Source organism: Carassius gibelio, chromosome A11 (assembly GCF_023724105.1).
Source record: "Carassius gibelio isolate Cgi1373 ecotype wild population from Czech Republic chromosome A11, carGib1.2-hapl.c, whole genome shotgun sequence".
In the NCBI taxonomy this organism is placed as follows: Eukaryota; Metazoa; Chordata; class Actinopteri; order Cypriniformes; family Cyprinidae; genus Carassius; species Carassius gibelio.
The window spans coordinates 17,832,806-17,849,614 of NC_068381.1; the positions used below are offsets into that span (position 1 = coordinate 17,832,806).

At 39.4% G+C, this 16,809-nt stretch overlaps 1 protein-coding gene across 3 annotated transcripts; it reads left to right on the top strand.

Moving 5' to 3' along the window:
- Nucleotides 1-313: 313 nt before the first annotated feature.
- On the top strand, nucleotides 314-15,726 carry LOC128022556 (DAZ-associated protein 1). 3 transcript variants are annotated; one of them, XM_052610232.1, is made up of 13 exons: nucleotides 314-552; nucleotides 1,314-1,354; nucleotides 2,593-2,759; nucleotides 2,928-2,993; nucleotides 3,137-3,244; nucleotides 3,527-3,575; nucleotides 6,299-6,381; nucleotides 9,373-9,526; nucleotides 9,613-9,642; nucleotides 10,469-10,624; nucleotides 10,796-10,963; nucleotides 12,519-12,608; nucleotides 14,960-15,726. In XM_052610232.1, the coding sequence occupies exons 1-13, from the start codon at nucleotides 329-331 to the stop codon at nucleotides 15,130-15,132; spliced, it is 1,509 nt and encodes a 502-aa protein (XP_052466192.1). In that variant the 5' UTR covers nucleotides 314-328; the 3' UTR covers nucleotides 15,133-15,726. The 3 variants fall into 3 exon arrangements, with proteins under 3 accessions (XP_052466192.1, XP_052466193.1, XP_052466194.1); XM_052610233.1 differs by lacking the exon at nucleotides 12,519-12,608; XM_052610234.1 differs by lacking the exon at nucleotides 12,519-12,608 and having other exon boundaries at nucleotides 14,956-15,133.
- The last annotated feature ends 1,083 nt before the right edge of the window (nucleotides 15,727-16,809 follow it).

Genomic DNA, 16,809 nt, shown 5'->3' on the forward strand with positions numbered 1-16,809 from the left:
AGAAGAGGGGTCCAAGAACTGATCCCTGAGGAACCCCAGTGATGTGCTTTGGATACCCAAGCCACCCTGAAAGACCTACCAGTAAGACAGGATTCAAACCAGTGAAGTGGAATCCCTGTGATGCCCAGTGATGAGAGGGCAGACAGGAGGATCTGATGATTGACAGTGTCAAAAGCTGCAGATAGATCCAGCAGAATAAGAACTGATCTGGAATCAGCTTTTGCGATCCACAGGGCTTCCGTGACTGACAGTAGCGCAGTATATATACAATAAATATACAGGTCTAATAGTTTGTTTACCGTGTCATTTTTTTTTTTACTTTAGCCTAATGGACTCAATTTCCCATCATTCCGCGCTTATTGCACCGCCCTTGCTGGGGCGCCCCGTGTCTCACGTCAGTGTTGCGCAGATTCGGTTTGAACCGAAAGCGGAGTGTGACCTTCCCGGGCGGCGGAGACCGGCAGGAGACCGAGCAAGCGGACCCATGTCAGCACTCCCGTCCACAACCCTCGCCACGGAGATGAGCAACAACATAGCTGGAGACGAAATCGGGTAAGACACGGTGTGCTGTATGACAGTGTTTGCATGTACCGTACCCGTCCCGTCCCGGCGGAGTAAGATGCGCAGCGGGCCGGTGCCGAGCTCCGCACTAACGCAGGTGCACCAGTGAACTCCTTCAGTTTGACAACGACATGCTCTCGCTTCACTGAACTGATAAAATGTATGAATAAATTAGCAAAGAACTAGACTGACAGAACAAGCATCAGCTGTCAAACTGCAGGCTTCTATCACTGTTTTTATGCGGTAAGTTTCTTATAAACAAACTGCAGTGTTTTATCACTCTCCTTTTAAAAAGTACGTTTAATAAAACACAAACTGGAGGTTTATATCGGTTTCTTTCTTTCATATCGTACGTTTTATACTCGAACTAGATTTTTGTATGTGCTCTTGTTCTGTTAGTTTAAAATCACAAACTGAAGGCTTGTATCACTCTGTCAAATCAAATTTTTCGTTTTTTTAATTTTTTTTTTTTAATATATATAATAATCATGCTATAAGGTGTATAATCAGACCAGAAGAGAAAGTCCTGCATGCACAGCCTGCTTAGTTCACATCGTCCAGGTAGATCATGTCTGAGATGGTTTGGGAGTGGATCTCTGGGTTATTCAGATGTATGGTTGATTTCTGCTTTTGACTCGTTAGACCGCACTGATCAGTCAAGGGCAAATGTGTTTTCTCTCATGAGCTTGACTCATGTTCCTTTATGAATGAACACAAATGCATTGTGACGTTTCCTCATCGTTGTGTTGCAGGAAGCTGTTTGTGGGTGGATTGGATTGGAGCACCACCCAGGGTGAGTGTAACTGTTGTATTAACCTTCTTATAGTCTCATACGGTAACATTAGTTGCTCTTCAATATTGCAAGTGGGTGCACTGCAAGCCTGTATCACCATAGTGTGTGTTTTTTCGCACTGCTGGCTTGATGCATGCTTTAATATTCTCCATTAAACTTATATTTGCTCTGCATGTTCCCAGAGCAGAAACCAGGCTGTCACTCAGGGGCTGAGCTTGTCTTTTCAGTATGTGGGTGCAAGTGAGAGAGCCGGTTAGACGCGAGCTCCAGAAATCGGAGAAAGCATGTATCAAATGGCATGCGTACAATGCAATGAGGAAATCAATGGGAAAATAATCTAATATCGTTTTTTTTTCTTTTTAATATGCATTTCATATAATGTTATACATTTCAAAGCAGTGTTAGTTGTACTTATTCCTGTCATATGATGGTTTTATGTAATGTCAGTAATTGTGTGTAATGTGGTTCGTGCTTTGACATGTTGCCGCATATAAAACCGAATTGTAATGTTCTGAATTTTGACCTTTGGTACATTTATGAAGTGTGCTGGCACATTTATAAGAATACATTACTTGTATGTCATATCAGCTTGCTCCACTGGGATATGTATCGCTGTTTAAAATTCATAAACTTGTTTAAAAGTTTGGGGTTTGTAGTACGGTCTTAAAAAAAAAAAGTCTCAACCAGGCTGCATTTATTTGATCAAAAATACAGAAAAACAGTAATATTGTAAAATATTACCACAATTTTAAATTGCTTATTTTAATATATCTTATAATGTTATTTATTTATATGCTGAATTTCCAGCATCATTACTCCAGTCTTCAGTGTCACATGATCCTTCAGAAATCATCCTAATTTGCTGATTTGCTGCTCAAGAAATATGTATTTTTTTATCAGGATTGCTCAATATTTATGCAGCGCAGCTAAGGCATTTTAAAGCACAGTGCTAATGCTGATTTCTAATAACTGAAATAACAATATGTAGGTAGGTATAATTTATATAATACATCTGCGCTGCATTGGGCTGTCGTGCATGTGTTGTGTTCTCAGCTGGTGGTGCTTCAAATCCCAGATATTACATTGTTTTTTTTTTAAGGCTGAAGGCAATTAATGCCAAGCATTAATATGTCTGGTTTGGCTCACTTCTGCCAGTTATCAGAGACCCAGCAGCACCAGTGAAGAACCACAGTTTTAAATGCATCAAACGTTCATTATTCCTTTCCGTGTGTTGTTAGAGACGTTGCGAAGCTACTTTTCTCAGTATGGAGAGGTCGTGGATTGTGTCATCATGAAAGATAAAAGCACAAATCAGTCCAGGGGCTTCGGCTTTGTGAAGTTTAAAGATCCCAACTGCGTACGGAGCGTCCTGGACACCAAACCTCATAACCTGGACGGAAGAAATGTGAGGAGAATTACTGAGAAACCTATTTTTTCCAGTTATGATAAATGCATCATATTTTGTATTTTTCACTTAAAACATCTGCATCGTTTGACCTCAAAATCAAGTGTTCTTATGGCATGCTGTTTTGAGGGTTTTTACTAAATAAGTGTTATCTGTTTATTCTCGTAGATCGACCCAAAGCCTTGTACGCCAAGAGGGATGCAGCCTGAGAAGACTCGGGCAAAAGACGGCTGGGTAAGAAAACTTGAAAATCTAAAACCACTTGAAATGTTAGTTTTTGCTCATTATACAGACGATATCATGTATTGTTGCTTGTCCAGTCTTTGCCTAACTCTAAAGAGGCTCAAACATTTTGTGTGTTTGTGTGTGTGTTTTAGAAAGGAAGCAAAAGTGACAGCAATAAATCTAAGAAGATATTTGTGGGTGGAATTCCTCATAATTGCGGCGAGGTTGAACTCAGGGATTACTTCAACCGATTTGGAGTGGTGAGATGGACACAGATGCAGAAATGTACCATTTTAGTTTAATCAAGCTTTATTAATATCAAGATAAATTCCATAATAATGTTAAAATGGTGTCTGAAAGGTTACTTGGTCGTGTTCTTGCTTATTGATCAGTAACCTAAACGTGCAAAATCATAAATATGTCCTTGCGTTTGTATTTTCATCTTTATATGAAGTGATCTTCACCAACACTGAACTGAAATATGTTTTATATATGTTGCAAGGTCGGTTTGGTCGTTCACGGTCCTGTTCTCTATTTTGAAGGTCACAGAGGTGGTAATGATCTATGACGCAGAGAAACAGAGGCCTCGAGGTAATCCACACATTCATATTCGCTCCCATTGAGTCTTTCTCTCACCTCATGCACAAGACAAACTATTCCCTCCCAAAGAGAAGAGAACATCGCGCAGGCCATCTGCCCCTGTCATGAGTGTAATGCTTGTTTCGGACTCTTGCATGGTGTCAAGGCAAATCAGCGGCATCCACATGACACGCAAACATTTGCATCAAACATGCTCAGTCAAGTTCAGAGTCTTTCACATCTGCTTGTGCCTTAAAGGAATAGTTCATCCAAAAAGTCCCTTTTTTTTAACTCAATTCAAACCTGTATGATGTTTTTCTTTTGGAACACAAAGGGAGAAATTATGGAACTGTCTTTGCGTTTGTGTGTGTTTATTATTATTATTTTTAATAACTGAATGTGAGTGCTGTTTTTGAATAGATGCTTGCTAGATATGTTTATTAAAAAGTACTTTAATCTGTTCAAAAGACTTCGAACATAATGTTTGACTTTCATGTTCGTCTTTTTAATAGTGTTTTTTGGAGATTAAAAAATAGCAAGGGCCTCAATGTGCCTTTAAGACCCTTCATAGCTGCATAGAATTTTTTTTTTTTTACCAATTTCATCATTATAAAAAGAAAACGAGTAGTGTGAATATTTTTCAATAGAGTCCAATTTTGTGTTCCATGGGAAAATTAAATAACTGGATAAAGTTAGATGAAAAAAATCTATATTTCAGTTTTCAAATACAGTTCATACCTATTTTCCATAACAGCACTTATTATCATCTGAAAACACACTGTGGCCATGACGTGGTCCAGCTGGAAAGTTAAAGTAGAAACAAAGCCATAAAAAAAACCCCAGCTATTTCATCTAAAAATCCTGTTTTACACAGTTTATGGAAAGATTGCAGCGCAATGTTTACATTTGCTCAAACCATGTTTTCAAGAAAACAGAGCCGTTTCCTTTGCATTTACTGTTTGAACTTACAATGCTTTTCACATTTCACTCTCATTGGGTAAACGTGGAATAGTTTGTCATGTGAACATTTGCTAGCATCTTATTAAATTTCCTGAATCACTGAAATTAATCTCCATTAACCTTAAGACGTGTTCAATGAACATTTACATTTGATTGATCGGCAAAACGAGTGTGTATAGCAATGTAGTACATTTAAGTAAGCCTTTTCTAGCTTTCTTTTCATGTGCCTGTTTTCCTTTGTCAAGCGTTTGAATGCATTAACGTTTTTACCTAAGATATGTCTGTTCTTTCTTGTAGGATACAATACAGATAGTGGCACCACACAGATTAAGGCATGGTGTGAAACACACTCATGCTTGTTTCTCTGGTGTAAACATGGTTAATGCTTCAATTTGTGCCCAAATATTGTCCGATAATTTCTTCAGTCACATAAAACAAGTCTCCCTGATCCACTCTGTTTGCGTTTTACTCTTCGTAATAGAGGAAGTACATACCGTCTAGCTGTTAAGTCAGGTTTGTGTTCTCAGTATGCTGGATAGCACAATGTTTTGACTGTAAAAGGGAAGGGCATTTTTTGAATGTAAGTGCAATGGGGATGAATTCAAGGAGTGCTGTGCATTACCATGCAGTACTTTCAGCATCGCAAAACCCACTTCAGGAAGTTGTCTCTCTAAATTAATCTCACTTAAAGCACCAGTTGTCAAAGTATTGCTTGTGCAAATTCACCGCCTTCAAAAGTAAATTGAGTTCAGATGCTGTCCAGTGTGAACGGCACCTAAACAGGACCTAGTAAATGACAGATTTTCCAGAGAACTAGTCAGTTTTGAGAAGTCTGTAACAGACATGAGCGCATTGAATTGACTTTTTTTCTTCTTTAATGAAACCAGGGCTGACGATGAAGGGCAGGGTGAGTATATTTAGTCCTCGTTGTGCTCCACATAGTGTACGAATTCTCAGACCTCTTCAGTCTCAAAGGACGCGCAATCGGAATCAGGTTAGATCCCAAAGTGGAGATTCTCGCAGCCCAGTTCTGCCACAGTTATCTGATCTGACGGAAACTAGTTCACACTGGTGGATCTGGCACAGCTAAACTCAGCTGCTGCTGGAGGATTGTGCTCCGTCTTATCTTGCAAGTGACCTTGGCGTCCGGCGGCCCACTTTGATAGTTCTGACTACGCGACCCCTGCACGCCTCCAATGCCGATCACTGAAATTGAGCATTAACCAGGGTTACACCACACGAGAACCTGGGCTGCATTCAATGTTTCACAAATATCCTTATATCCTTGTGGTGCTTTTGATGCAGTGTTTCAATCTCTGTTCTCTCGGTTTGCCCAAAGTACCACAGCATTTTGGGAAGCTTTGAGAAAAACCAGTAAAACCTCTAGTTGTTATGATCGTTCTTGTTATACATTGATAACTGTTGCTCACATTTGTTGTGTAAGATTTGGGGTGGTGATGAAAGTGAGGTTCGGATGAAACTTAAAGGGCAGAAAAATCTAATTTGACCAATCTGATACTGGTGAGGTTGCTTAAGACCTGTCTTCAGTTATCGAATGCCCTCTGTGGCTGTTAATCATTGAATACGTTCAGGGTTAAAGTATTGAAAATCCATAACACTTCTGTCCTTTCGGGCCTCCACCTGTGACCTTTCCTGGTGACCCGGGCCGTGATGTCATCTGAACCTCAGGGACCCCCCGCCCCATCCCTCTTATGTTCTTCTAGCTGTTCTGTCCCAACACCTTGCTGCTCTGTTGACTTTTGATCGTTGGCTAGGTTTTGGATTTATTACTTTCGAGGCCGAACAATCAGTGGACCAGGCTGTCAACATGCATTTTCACGACATCATGGGCAAAAAAGTGTGTAGTTGTAGTTTTATTTTCCCCTACAACAGAAACTAAAGCTTGGGCGACCAAACATGTGTGTAAACGAATAGTTCGAATTCGAAAATTAACATTTAATGTGCGAGGTACCTTTTCTCATTCGCAAAAACATAGTTTCTCTCCCAGTCCAGTCAATATATTGAGCAGAACTATTGTGTTTTGTTTACCTGACTCATCCTATGAAAGGGTATAATTTTATACATTTGTACATATATTTCTGACCATGTTAGTTGCCCAAGGCTTGGTTCATTTGGACTGCTCCTTTAGGTGCTGCAATGTTATTATATAAAATTAAAACTAACATATATTATATATTGAACCTTAAGTGTTATATCAGCACTCACCTAAAGAACCGGTTGGTTTCCTTTTTCTTTAATGTTTTTATTCAGGTTATTACTGTCAGGTCACTTACTATTTGAGTTCTATAATGATCCCAGAAGGCAAATCTCAATTAAGTGACCTCAATATTAAAATCTCCATACTGTGTCTGTTAGTTTACTCCAAATGGGCTTTGGGCGGGTGGCAAGCGTCTCTGTGAAGCGTAAGATTATTGTCTGATACTTAGGTGTATTAGTCTGTTTCGAGGGATAGCGCAAGACTGAACAAGTCGCATGACGTGTTATCTCACCTCGCCAGCTCCACACCCAGCATGGCCGGTTTGAGGTTGATCTGCGTTTTGCAAATAAACCACTAGCATTTCTCACATTTTGTTTTTGACTAATAGCCTCATTAATGCGGAGCGAATGACAGGGGCTCGTCTCAGACTTTTTGCGTTTGGTCTCCCGAGGCATTTCCTTGCTTTGTCACGACTGCAGTGTGCTGATTTAAAGTGAAAAACCAATTCCAGCAAGTTCGTTCAAGACTCCAGAATAGCTCTGTAGTTTTTGTCCTACATTGAGTCTCGCTCGCTGACGCTCTCCTTGACTTGGGTTTGTGTTCCTGAAGGAATCAGGTACTACGGTACCTGGGCTATTGTTCTTCACATGACATTATTTCATTGGGGCTTTAGGGGGGTGGGGCCATACCTTATAAAATTAGAAACTGGAGCATATCAAACTGTGTATCAAATCCCAGCTCTACTGTTGGACATGAAGACTGGTGTGAACCCTCCCATCACTCTGAGCAGTGATGCCCGCGGGAGTGGGGGGGGGGGGTGTTGCTGATTCGAGGGTTGCAGACCACTCGCTCAAACTGATACATAATTAGGTCGACAGTGAGAGAGGAGGAGAGAGACGAAAAGAGAGTGGTTACATACATGTATGCTGCTTTCCAACCGAAAAATATTGTCTCTCGCTCTTGATGCAAGGTGACCCCAATAACTCACCCCCTTTAGAGTCTCGGCTCTATTTCTGGATCTCCACTTTAACTGGAGTGAAACTTGCTTGTGTGTGTTAAACTACGTGTATCCATGTTTTTAAATCTGAGTGGCAGGTAATAAAATGCCATTCACCTAATTGGATAATTCTATAATTGCTAAGAGAAGCATTGCTCTGGGATGCACGATGAATCGTATTTTATTCCTGATCACGATTTTCGCTTCTCTCAATTTATTAAGCAGAATTGTTTACGAGATTTGCCTGCTGGATTTTTATCCTGATAACATTTCATTTTAAATTGTAATTTGTGTAATATATTGTTTTGGTAACAAGCCTCCACAAGCTTTCATGTTTGCGGTTGCCAGCTTTCAAGAGTTTAAATCCCCCATTTAAAGTTTTGTAAAACTCGATAATTTTTCGGCCAATTGGTTTCGTTAATCTTTCCAACCTGGCAACCATGCGCACACATACTCTCTCTCTCGCTCTACTTTACGGAAAAAGTGCAGATAAGCTGAAAACACAGGTAAACGTTTTGGATTTTTAGCAATCTCTATTGAGTTATTCTGCATAAATAACAGCGTAATAGAGCCAGTCTGTTTTCTTTCAGGCAGTCGTTTGCGCAAATAAATCTGCGAAGAAACCATGCAAGTTGACGTTCTCTTGATTTGTGCTTATGTGGGAAAAAACGTTTCATTGATCATATTTATATTATGCGAGCGCGAACTCGCGTTAAGATCTGCTTCCTTCCAATCAACAACCGTTGGATTGAACCTAGTTTACTCCCTGCATTATTTTATTTTTTGTTAATCAGTTTCAGTTTAATGTAAATCACAATACAGAAGAAAAAAAATGGTTACTACTACAATTACATCACAACTTTAATAGAGTCCGAAGACATGTCTAGAGAACAGAATATTGACTTTGGGGTGGGATCTTTTAATTTGGGCCTATAAGCATTTGGCATAGATGTGCACTAAAATCACTAAGAAAACCTTAGCTACCGTTTAGCCACACCTTGGCAACGAACCACAACATCCTAGCATCATAAACGAGGAAAAACACCATGCTAACTTTCTGTAGAAAATTTGGAAGTCATATTAATTTCATATTTGACACAGTATGAAGATTCCTCTCTGATTAGACTTTTGTCTCTCCTTTTTTATTCTCTGCATGTTAATTATTTGGTACAATTAGATTATCATTTAAACATAATTGACCCTTTTATTTCTATTGCCGTATCTAAACTGAGGTTCTTAAGCATTAGCCAGGGTGAGGTAAGTCTTAATTTTCTATCAGCAGTTTATAACTATTTAAAAGAGCTTAGATGTAAGATATATGTAGGGACAGTGTTTCTCAGGTACGTCTACGTATGTTAATATTTATTCTTAAGTTTGCTTGATTTGACATATAGAGTTTTAGTTAACCTATATGTCCCTTTCTTACCCAAGTACCTCAGAAACATTGGTTTTAAAAGTAATCAACTAGAAGAGACCAACTATATCCCATTCCATCTGGACTAGGGTCATGTATTTGGCCTAAGTAAGAGTATCTTTTCAGAGGTGAGGGCTAAAGTTTCTGATAGGTGAGTGGGGGAGGTAGGCAGTATGAAATTCTCCTCTTGCTAGTTACAACCTCTTGTCCTTTTGTGCAGGTTGAAGTGAAGAAGGCGGAGCCACGGGACAGCAAAGCTGCCGCCCCTGGTCAGCTGGGAGCCAGTCAGTGGGGGCCCCGAGCCATTTTAAGTGCAACCAATGGCTGGGCAGCACAACCGGCTCCGGGCTGGCAGCAGAGCTACACGCCTCAGGGTGAGTGATGTACGGTTCAATGTATAATTCTGATTCAGTTTAATGGTCTGTTGGTTGTGAGATAAAATGTGTTTTTTTTGTTCCAGGTGTTTGGGTGTCTACAGGTCAACCACTTGGTATGTTATGTTTTATTCTTCATTCAGAGATCTGACTAAAAGGCCAATTCATACCATGCCCAAATATACTTTATATGAGTGTGTTCTTCGAGTCTGTCATTCAACATTAGCGTGTGGCCCACAGGCTGAATAATGCAAGGACATTAGATCTCTGCAAAAAGTGTGTGTGTGCATGTTTTAAGACTATAAAGACTATAAGCTTTCTAGAGTTTATTATAAACTAGCATTATGACCCAGAATCTGACACTCCTAAATTTACAGTCAGGAGCTGCTGCTGTTCCAAGCAATTGACACCGAATTGCAGATAATTTGAAAGTGAAAGTAAACTGTGCACAGGCATTGACAAGCTTTTTAAAAGAGAAGGAAAGCCAGGAAAAGAGGGGAAACCCCAGCGAACCCCAGTCCTGGTGATACCTGTATTACCGGTGTTGTCACAGGGTCGATTAACTGGTGGGAAACTTTCCTCACCGTCACAACCCTACCGTGATAAAAGCTGAATTTAGCAGTTATAACTTCAGTCTTCAGAACTGAACAGCATTTATTTGAAATAGAAATCATGAATTACAACTTCTAAAGTACTTTCATTTTTGATCAATTTACTGCAGTCTTACTGAATAAACATCTTAATTTCTTTATTCATATATTATTTCATTGATATTAATATTATTATTTCTTTATTAATTAATAAACTTTTTAGTGTGCATAACTGGTGGAGAAAATAGTTTGTAAATATTTTACATGTTGCATGTTCAGTGGCATCAGACTTGAAGTGAATAGGACTTGACTCGAGTGAGTTTTGACTAACTGAACCCCCTCTGTGTTTCAGCTGGGTATGGACCTCCTTTACCTGCTGGCCGTGGGGCACCCGCACAACCTCCTTCTCCATTTAATGCATTTCTAGTTGCAGCAGCACCGCCTACAGGGGGATTTGGGGCACCTCAGGGATACCCCCAACAGGGTTTTAGCACACAACCTCAGTTTGGTAGGTTTCTTTTATATTTTTACAGTACTAGAGTTATCATTTCTATATATGACCCATAGACAAGTGATATTAAAACTGCAGTATTTTTTATAAAAGGTACACATATGGGTAAGCTGAACAACCTCAAACAAGATTTTAAGATCTTGGCATTATTTTTCTTTTTCTACATAGGATATAGCTTTGGTACACCTCAAGGTGACCAGTTTGTAGCACAGGGAATGCCTCCCCCTCCTGCCACGCCGGGTGCAGGGACTTTAGGTTTTGCCCCGGCGACGACTCCCTCTCAGGACCTGAGCAAAGCCCCCCAAGCACAGCCAGACTTCTCCTACAGCCAGTATGGTAAGAGTGCACTAAAACGTGGCAGCAAACCACCGCAGGGGTTCTGCTTCCTGTTCACACCGCTGAATGGGCATGATGACATCACATACACATGCTCCCGCACAGACCCTCAGTCTAATAACCCTCAACCCATGCCTTTAGATTTTTGATACGCGGTCTGTGGGGGTTTCTCCAGTGGTATGTGTGAATTAGATCATCCTGTACTGCAATGCTGCTTTTGACCAGATAGCGCTTCATCTAACGCAGACAAGGGTTTTCATCTGTAGATGTTTCAGCGTTGGATGGTCGCAGTACATGTGAGATTTCACAGGTAGATTTAACTGACTTCAGACTTTGACCAAGTATAAGGTAGACAAAGAATGGCTCTTGGTGCAGGTGCCGACACCATACGGAAATCTAGAGCATCCATTAAGCTATGGAAAATAAAACTGAACCTACAGAAATAGTCATAGACCACTAGCTCATAAAAGCCGCCAGAGCTAAAAGCATCTAGAAGTCATGTACTGTTTGGGCTACAAACCTAAATGATGCCTCCAATCATGTAGCTTCTTAGGAATAGGGGTGCAAATACTTTCGCAAGTGATTGGACATTTCACCTGTGAGAAAGGCCCAATAAAATGCTTGCCCTTACAGAGATAGTGCACCCAAACATGACAATTCTGTCATCATTTACTCACCCTCATGTCGTTCCAAACCCTGCAGAACCCAGAAGAAGATATTCTGAAAAATTTTGGCAACTGAACAGAGTTGACAAAAAAAACAATTGTCTCAAAATATTTTATTTTATGTTAGAAACAGGTCATATAGGTTTGGAATTACATGAATATTGATCCATATCAAGGCACAATAATCGGCCACAACACTTTAGCAACACACTAACAACCACTCAGAACATCTTAGCAGTCGCTCAGTAATGTCCGTGCATCCTCCCAGAACACCTCAGCATCTACGTACCTAGGCAAAATCTTCGAACAACCTAGCAACAGCTTTGCATCTTACTATCAACAACTCTCATCTTTGCAACTGCGTAAAATCCTGGCAACCTCTAAGATGACCATACCAACCACATAGCAACACTTTAGCAGTCACCCAGATCACATGACCAAACCACATAGCAAAGACACCAGCAGCTGTCTATCTAGTATTGCTCTGGTCGAGTTTTTCCACATGCAAGCACCACTCTCATTTGCTTCAGTTTTTTTTTATATCAGGCTCGCATTAAAGATGTAAATGGGCAGCTTTACACCCGAATCAATACTGAAAATATCAGTATTGGGCATAACAAACTGACCGGTCAGGCTATCTGTGTTGGCTGGCAGTATGTATGGGTGGTCTCATCAGCCTCTGCTTTGCTTCCATTCATCAGCACCTTGATGGCCGAGCAGCCTGATAAACACTCATTTAGAAAGAGCGTAGGCTGGATCCATCCACATGTTCTGTTCATGAGCCCTGAGAGCAGAAGAGGGCAGTGTCACCTGGGTAGGAGCTGTAAGCTAGTGGTTAAGTCGGACTCTCTTTGGGTCGAGTCAACCTGGTCTCCTCATCTCCCTGCTAGGCTTGGGTAACTATCCTCAGGACCCCTCTGCCTACGGACCAACGCGTCCTTCTCACAGTTATGTACAGGAAGAGCAGGGATATAGCGCAGGTAGGTGAGCACCTGCATCCTACAATCACTCAAACCCATCGAACAAACATCAGCCTGTGGACCCATAAGGCTTCTGTTTCTCATGCATCCCATGTACAATATGCATATGCCGTATGCATATTCTACATCAGTCTCTTCCGTTTTTCACGGGATATACTAAAGTACAGCTACATGTTATCCGGGAGGCCTCGAAGACGCATGTTTCAATGAAATAAACTACACTTTTGTGCTTTCTCTTGACTTGAATCTCTCGTGAAGCGCCATTGGACAATATTGTAACTCGTACGGATTGTAGCTGTAGTTTATTATATGAACACAACTGACGGCTTGCTTCAGATGTTCTTTTTCCAGTCACTGCATTGCTTTGCTGCCAAAAGGATGATCTAATATTGCCTCTACTGGGTTTTCTGTGGATTTTGTGCCCCTCATGCAGCGTGTGACGGTCACACCTCAACAAATCTGTGCGGCAATTCAATTCTTTACTCGACTCTTAAAAGTAATCAATTTCTCTTCATTTGTGTTCACACGTAGTCTAATGTTTCGCTTTCATCTAGAGACTTTCGAATAAATTTTCTCCGAAATGCATTTCTGCCTTGGTTTTCTGTTTGACTGCTGTTCAGACTGCTTTGAATGTGTTTTTCATGACCTATTTGTCATCATACTTTTGTTTCCAGCTGTTTTGGCCATGTACACACTGCAAACCTGACTGAGCAAAAAGAAACATGGATGCCAACAGTTCAATCTGCTTGTGTTGCCCATTTTCAACCAAAGTAATATTAGACAGATGCATGGAAATTAGTAAACCACGGTTGAGTGAATTTGGTTAAAAATTAATTTGTCTTTGTGGACAGAATGGGACTTAACTCTCATACATCTAAAGTATACTTCAGTTTCGCTGCAAATAGTTAGCGTATGTGTACAGCTGAATGCATTCCCATTAAAGTATACTCTATATGACGGTCTGTGCTCACTAGAAAGTTTTATCTTCGTTCAGTGTCTGCACTAATTCTCTGGAGAAGACATGACCGATCAAAATGTCTGTGTACTTGTTTAAACTAGAGTTCCAGATATCTGTTAACCCTTTAAACAACTGCTCATTAACACAGTTGTCTGTTTTTGTATGGTATGGTTTCCATTACCTAAAACTAGCAAATACAATCTGCTCTCAATATTTAGACCATGGATTTATGATAAGAGGTCCCATCCAAAACACAAGCAAATCCCAGTTTCTTTACTTTTGCATGAGCGGAGCACAGATTATTTTATATAATGTGGCACCAATCACCATCGTTCTCTAGGAGTGGAATAAGATTTGTGCAATATATATGCAGTATAATGACCCTGAAGAATTATTTTAAGAATGTGCTACTTAAAAAGTTATGTATGTAGGAAGTCAAACATTTAAAAACAATCAAAATCTTTAACGCCCACCCCCCATACACACACACGTTTTATTGCAGATAAAGTGACTAATTTGGACAAAATTATAGAATTTAGATGAAAATTTTAATAGAATTGATTTCCTTAAAAGGGTCGTTCATCCATAAACTGAAAATTCTGTCATAATTTTTTTCTCCCTGAAGTTATTGTACCAAACAGTTGATGGTATCCATTGAGTTCCATAGTATTTTTTTTTTCCATAATGTAGAAGCCAACATTTTTCAAAATATCTTCTTTTGTGTTCAGCAAAACAGGTTTGCAATAACTTAAATTAGAGGGATACTCCATCCCAAAATTAAAATTTTGTCAGTAATCACTTATCCCAATGTCGTTCCAAACCCGTAAACGCTTTGCTCGTCTTTGGAACATAATTTAAGATATTTTGGATGAAAACTGGGAGGCTTGTGACCGTCCCATAGACTGCCAAGTAAGTTACACTGTCAAGGTCAAGAAAAGTATGAAAAGCATTGAAAAAGCCAAAATATCTTAAATTGTGTTCCAAAGAGGAACGCTTTTACAGGTTTGGAACGACAGGGGTGTAAGTGTTTAATGACAACATTTTGGGATGGAGTATCCCCTTAATGATGACCTTACATCTTTGGGTGATTTTTTTTTTATTTATTTTTTTATACCATGAAAAATATAGTACACTTTTCATACACAAAAAAAATCACGTGCACTGTATGCATACCCTAGCATATGCGCAAAAACTGAAGGATACTTTGGGTTTATGAAAAGTGATGATTGTATTTAGCTGCAGTGTGTACATGGCCTGTACATCTCGAAAAGTATGAAAATCCACCTAACGCAAAATGTTGAGGGGTTACAAAAAGACATCTAGTAGCATGTTGTGCTTTAAAGTTTACTGGTGTTTAATATCACGTCCTGTGTATTCATGTCTGTTGAGACAGGTTATGGGCAGGACCTGAGTGCTTTTGGTCATAGCTTTGCAGACCCCAGCCAGCAAACTGCCTCATACGCCGCAGCCCCCTCCGCACCCTCATCAGGACCCCCTCCGGCCGCAAGCAGCTTCGGACGAGGACAGAACCACAATGTACAGGGCTTCCACCCCTACCGGCGCTGAGCTGCTGTCCCACCCCCAATGCAATACACATCGTCAGGGATACAGACGTTTTGAGTGCAAGAACTGGATTTGGGATGGTCTTTATGAACATTGCAGAGCAAATAAAAGGAGTTTTATTGTGTATAAATTGTGAACATGGGCTCTACTCTAATAATAGGAGACCACAGTACTCTTCTATATTTTGTAGTAGGACTGAACTACTGAAGTATTTAGCAATAGATTCAGAATGTCTGGTCAAACATCAGCACAGAACAGATGGACCAGACGTCAGCGACAGGGTCTCCCAATTATTCAGCTTTAATTATGTAGTGGGGAAATGTTTTTATTTTCAATTTTGTGAATTTTGTTTACTCTATGAGACTTTTCCATTTTATTTAAGTTTGAAATAGATTACAGATGTGTATTATACACCTAAACTGTGCAATTTTTTAAAGAATTTTGTACTAATATATGTGCGCTTTTCTTGATTTTTATTTAAGGACGTAGACTTCCCTCAGGTGGCTGTTGGTGCACTTTGCACTTATGCAAAAAAAAAAAAAAAAGAAGAAAAACACAAAAAATAAGAGTTTATTTGAAATAAATGATTTCAAGAAACAGTGTTGTGGAAATTCATTGCTTCTGAATTGCTTTTCAGGTCAATATGAAAATGTATTTTTTTCTGCATATGAACAATAACATTACATTTTTGTCCTCCAAATGTACATCAAATTTTACCACATCCCAACTGATAGATGCAAAGAAGGTACTTTATGTTTGAACCAATTAGGCACCTCATTCCAAAATGGATAACCAAATTGCATTGATAAAAATAAATGTTAAACAGTTTCAATGTCATTCTTTACAAATCAGACAAGAAGACTCCACATTCAATCTTAATCTTAGAAAATATTTGGCTGGGTAAATATTCATGATTTTAAGTGTATTTCTTTATATTTGGGTTGAAGGGGAAATGCAAGATATTTTATCCTGAATTTCTCCTACTGAGATGTCGAAAAATGCAATCTCCTCGTATACAACCAGGCAAGCTTTCCTTTAATGTATTAAACTGTAATCCTGATGCTTTTGCAAAACTTTGACATGGTGAAGTGCTAGGGGGATCTGTATTTGGTTGTTTGAAAAAATGGTTGTATCATGTTGACTGATAATGATTTTGTTATCCATAAAGTTAATAACAATATTCTCATTCTTTAAGAGAATGGCTAACAATTCTGCAACCATAACAAACAACAGGTGAACTAGCACAGCCAGTAATTATGTAATTATACAGCATTTTAATGAAATAAATACATTTTGGTCCAAAACGGGTGTTTGACTATATTCAAGGCTTTAAAAAAGTCCAGAAATAAATTAATCCATCATCTTCAATTAAACCATTATATTCTAAGATGTCAAGCACCAACCAAATATTATTAACCTACCCTTGAGGAACCCAGACTGAGTCTCACTAATTATTTGTGGAAGTCCTACTTTTAGTCTAGCAGCTATTGATCATCCCAAGTAGATATTTCGTAATCAATATTGAGAAGTGTAATTAGGCCATAAAACAAAGTTTATTAACAAACTGCCCACAACATTTGTCTCTTGACATCTTTTTCAAGATTACAAAACTATGGACTACCGCGCCATTCTATGTAGTCTCACAATATGAGGTCATTAAAGCTGAATGTTTTTTTTTTC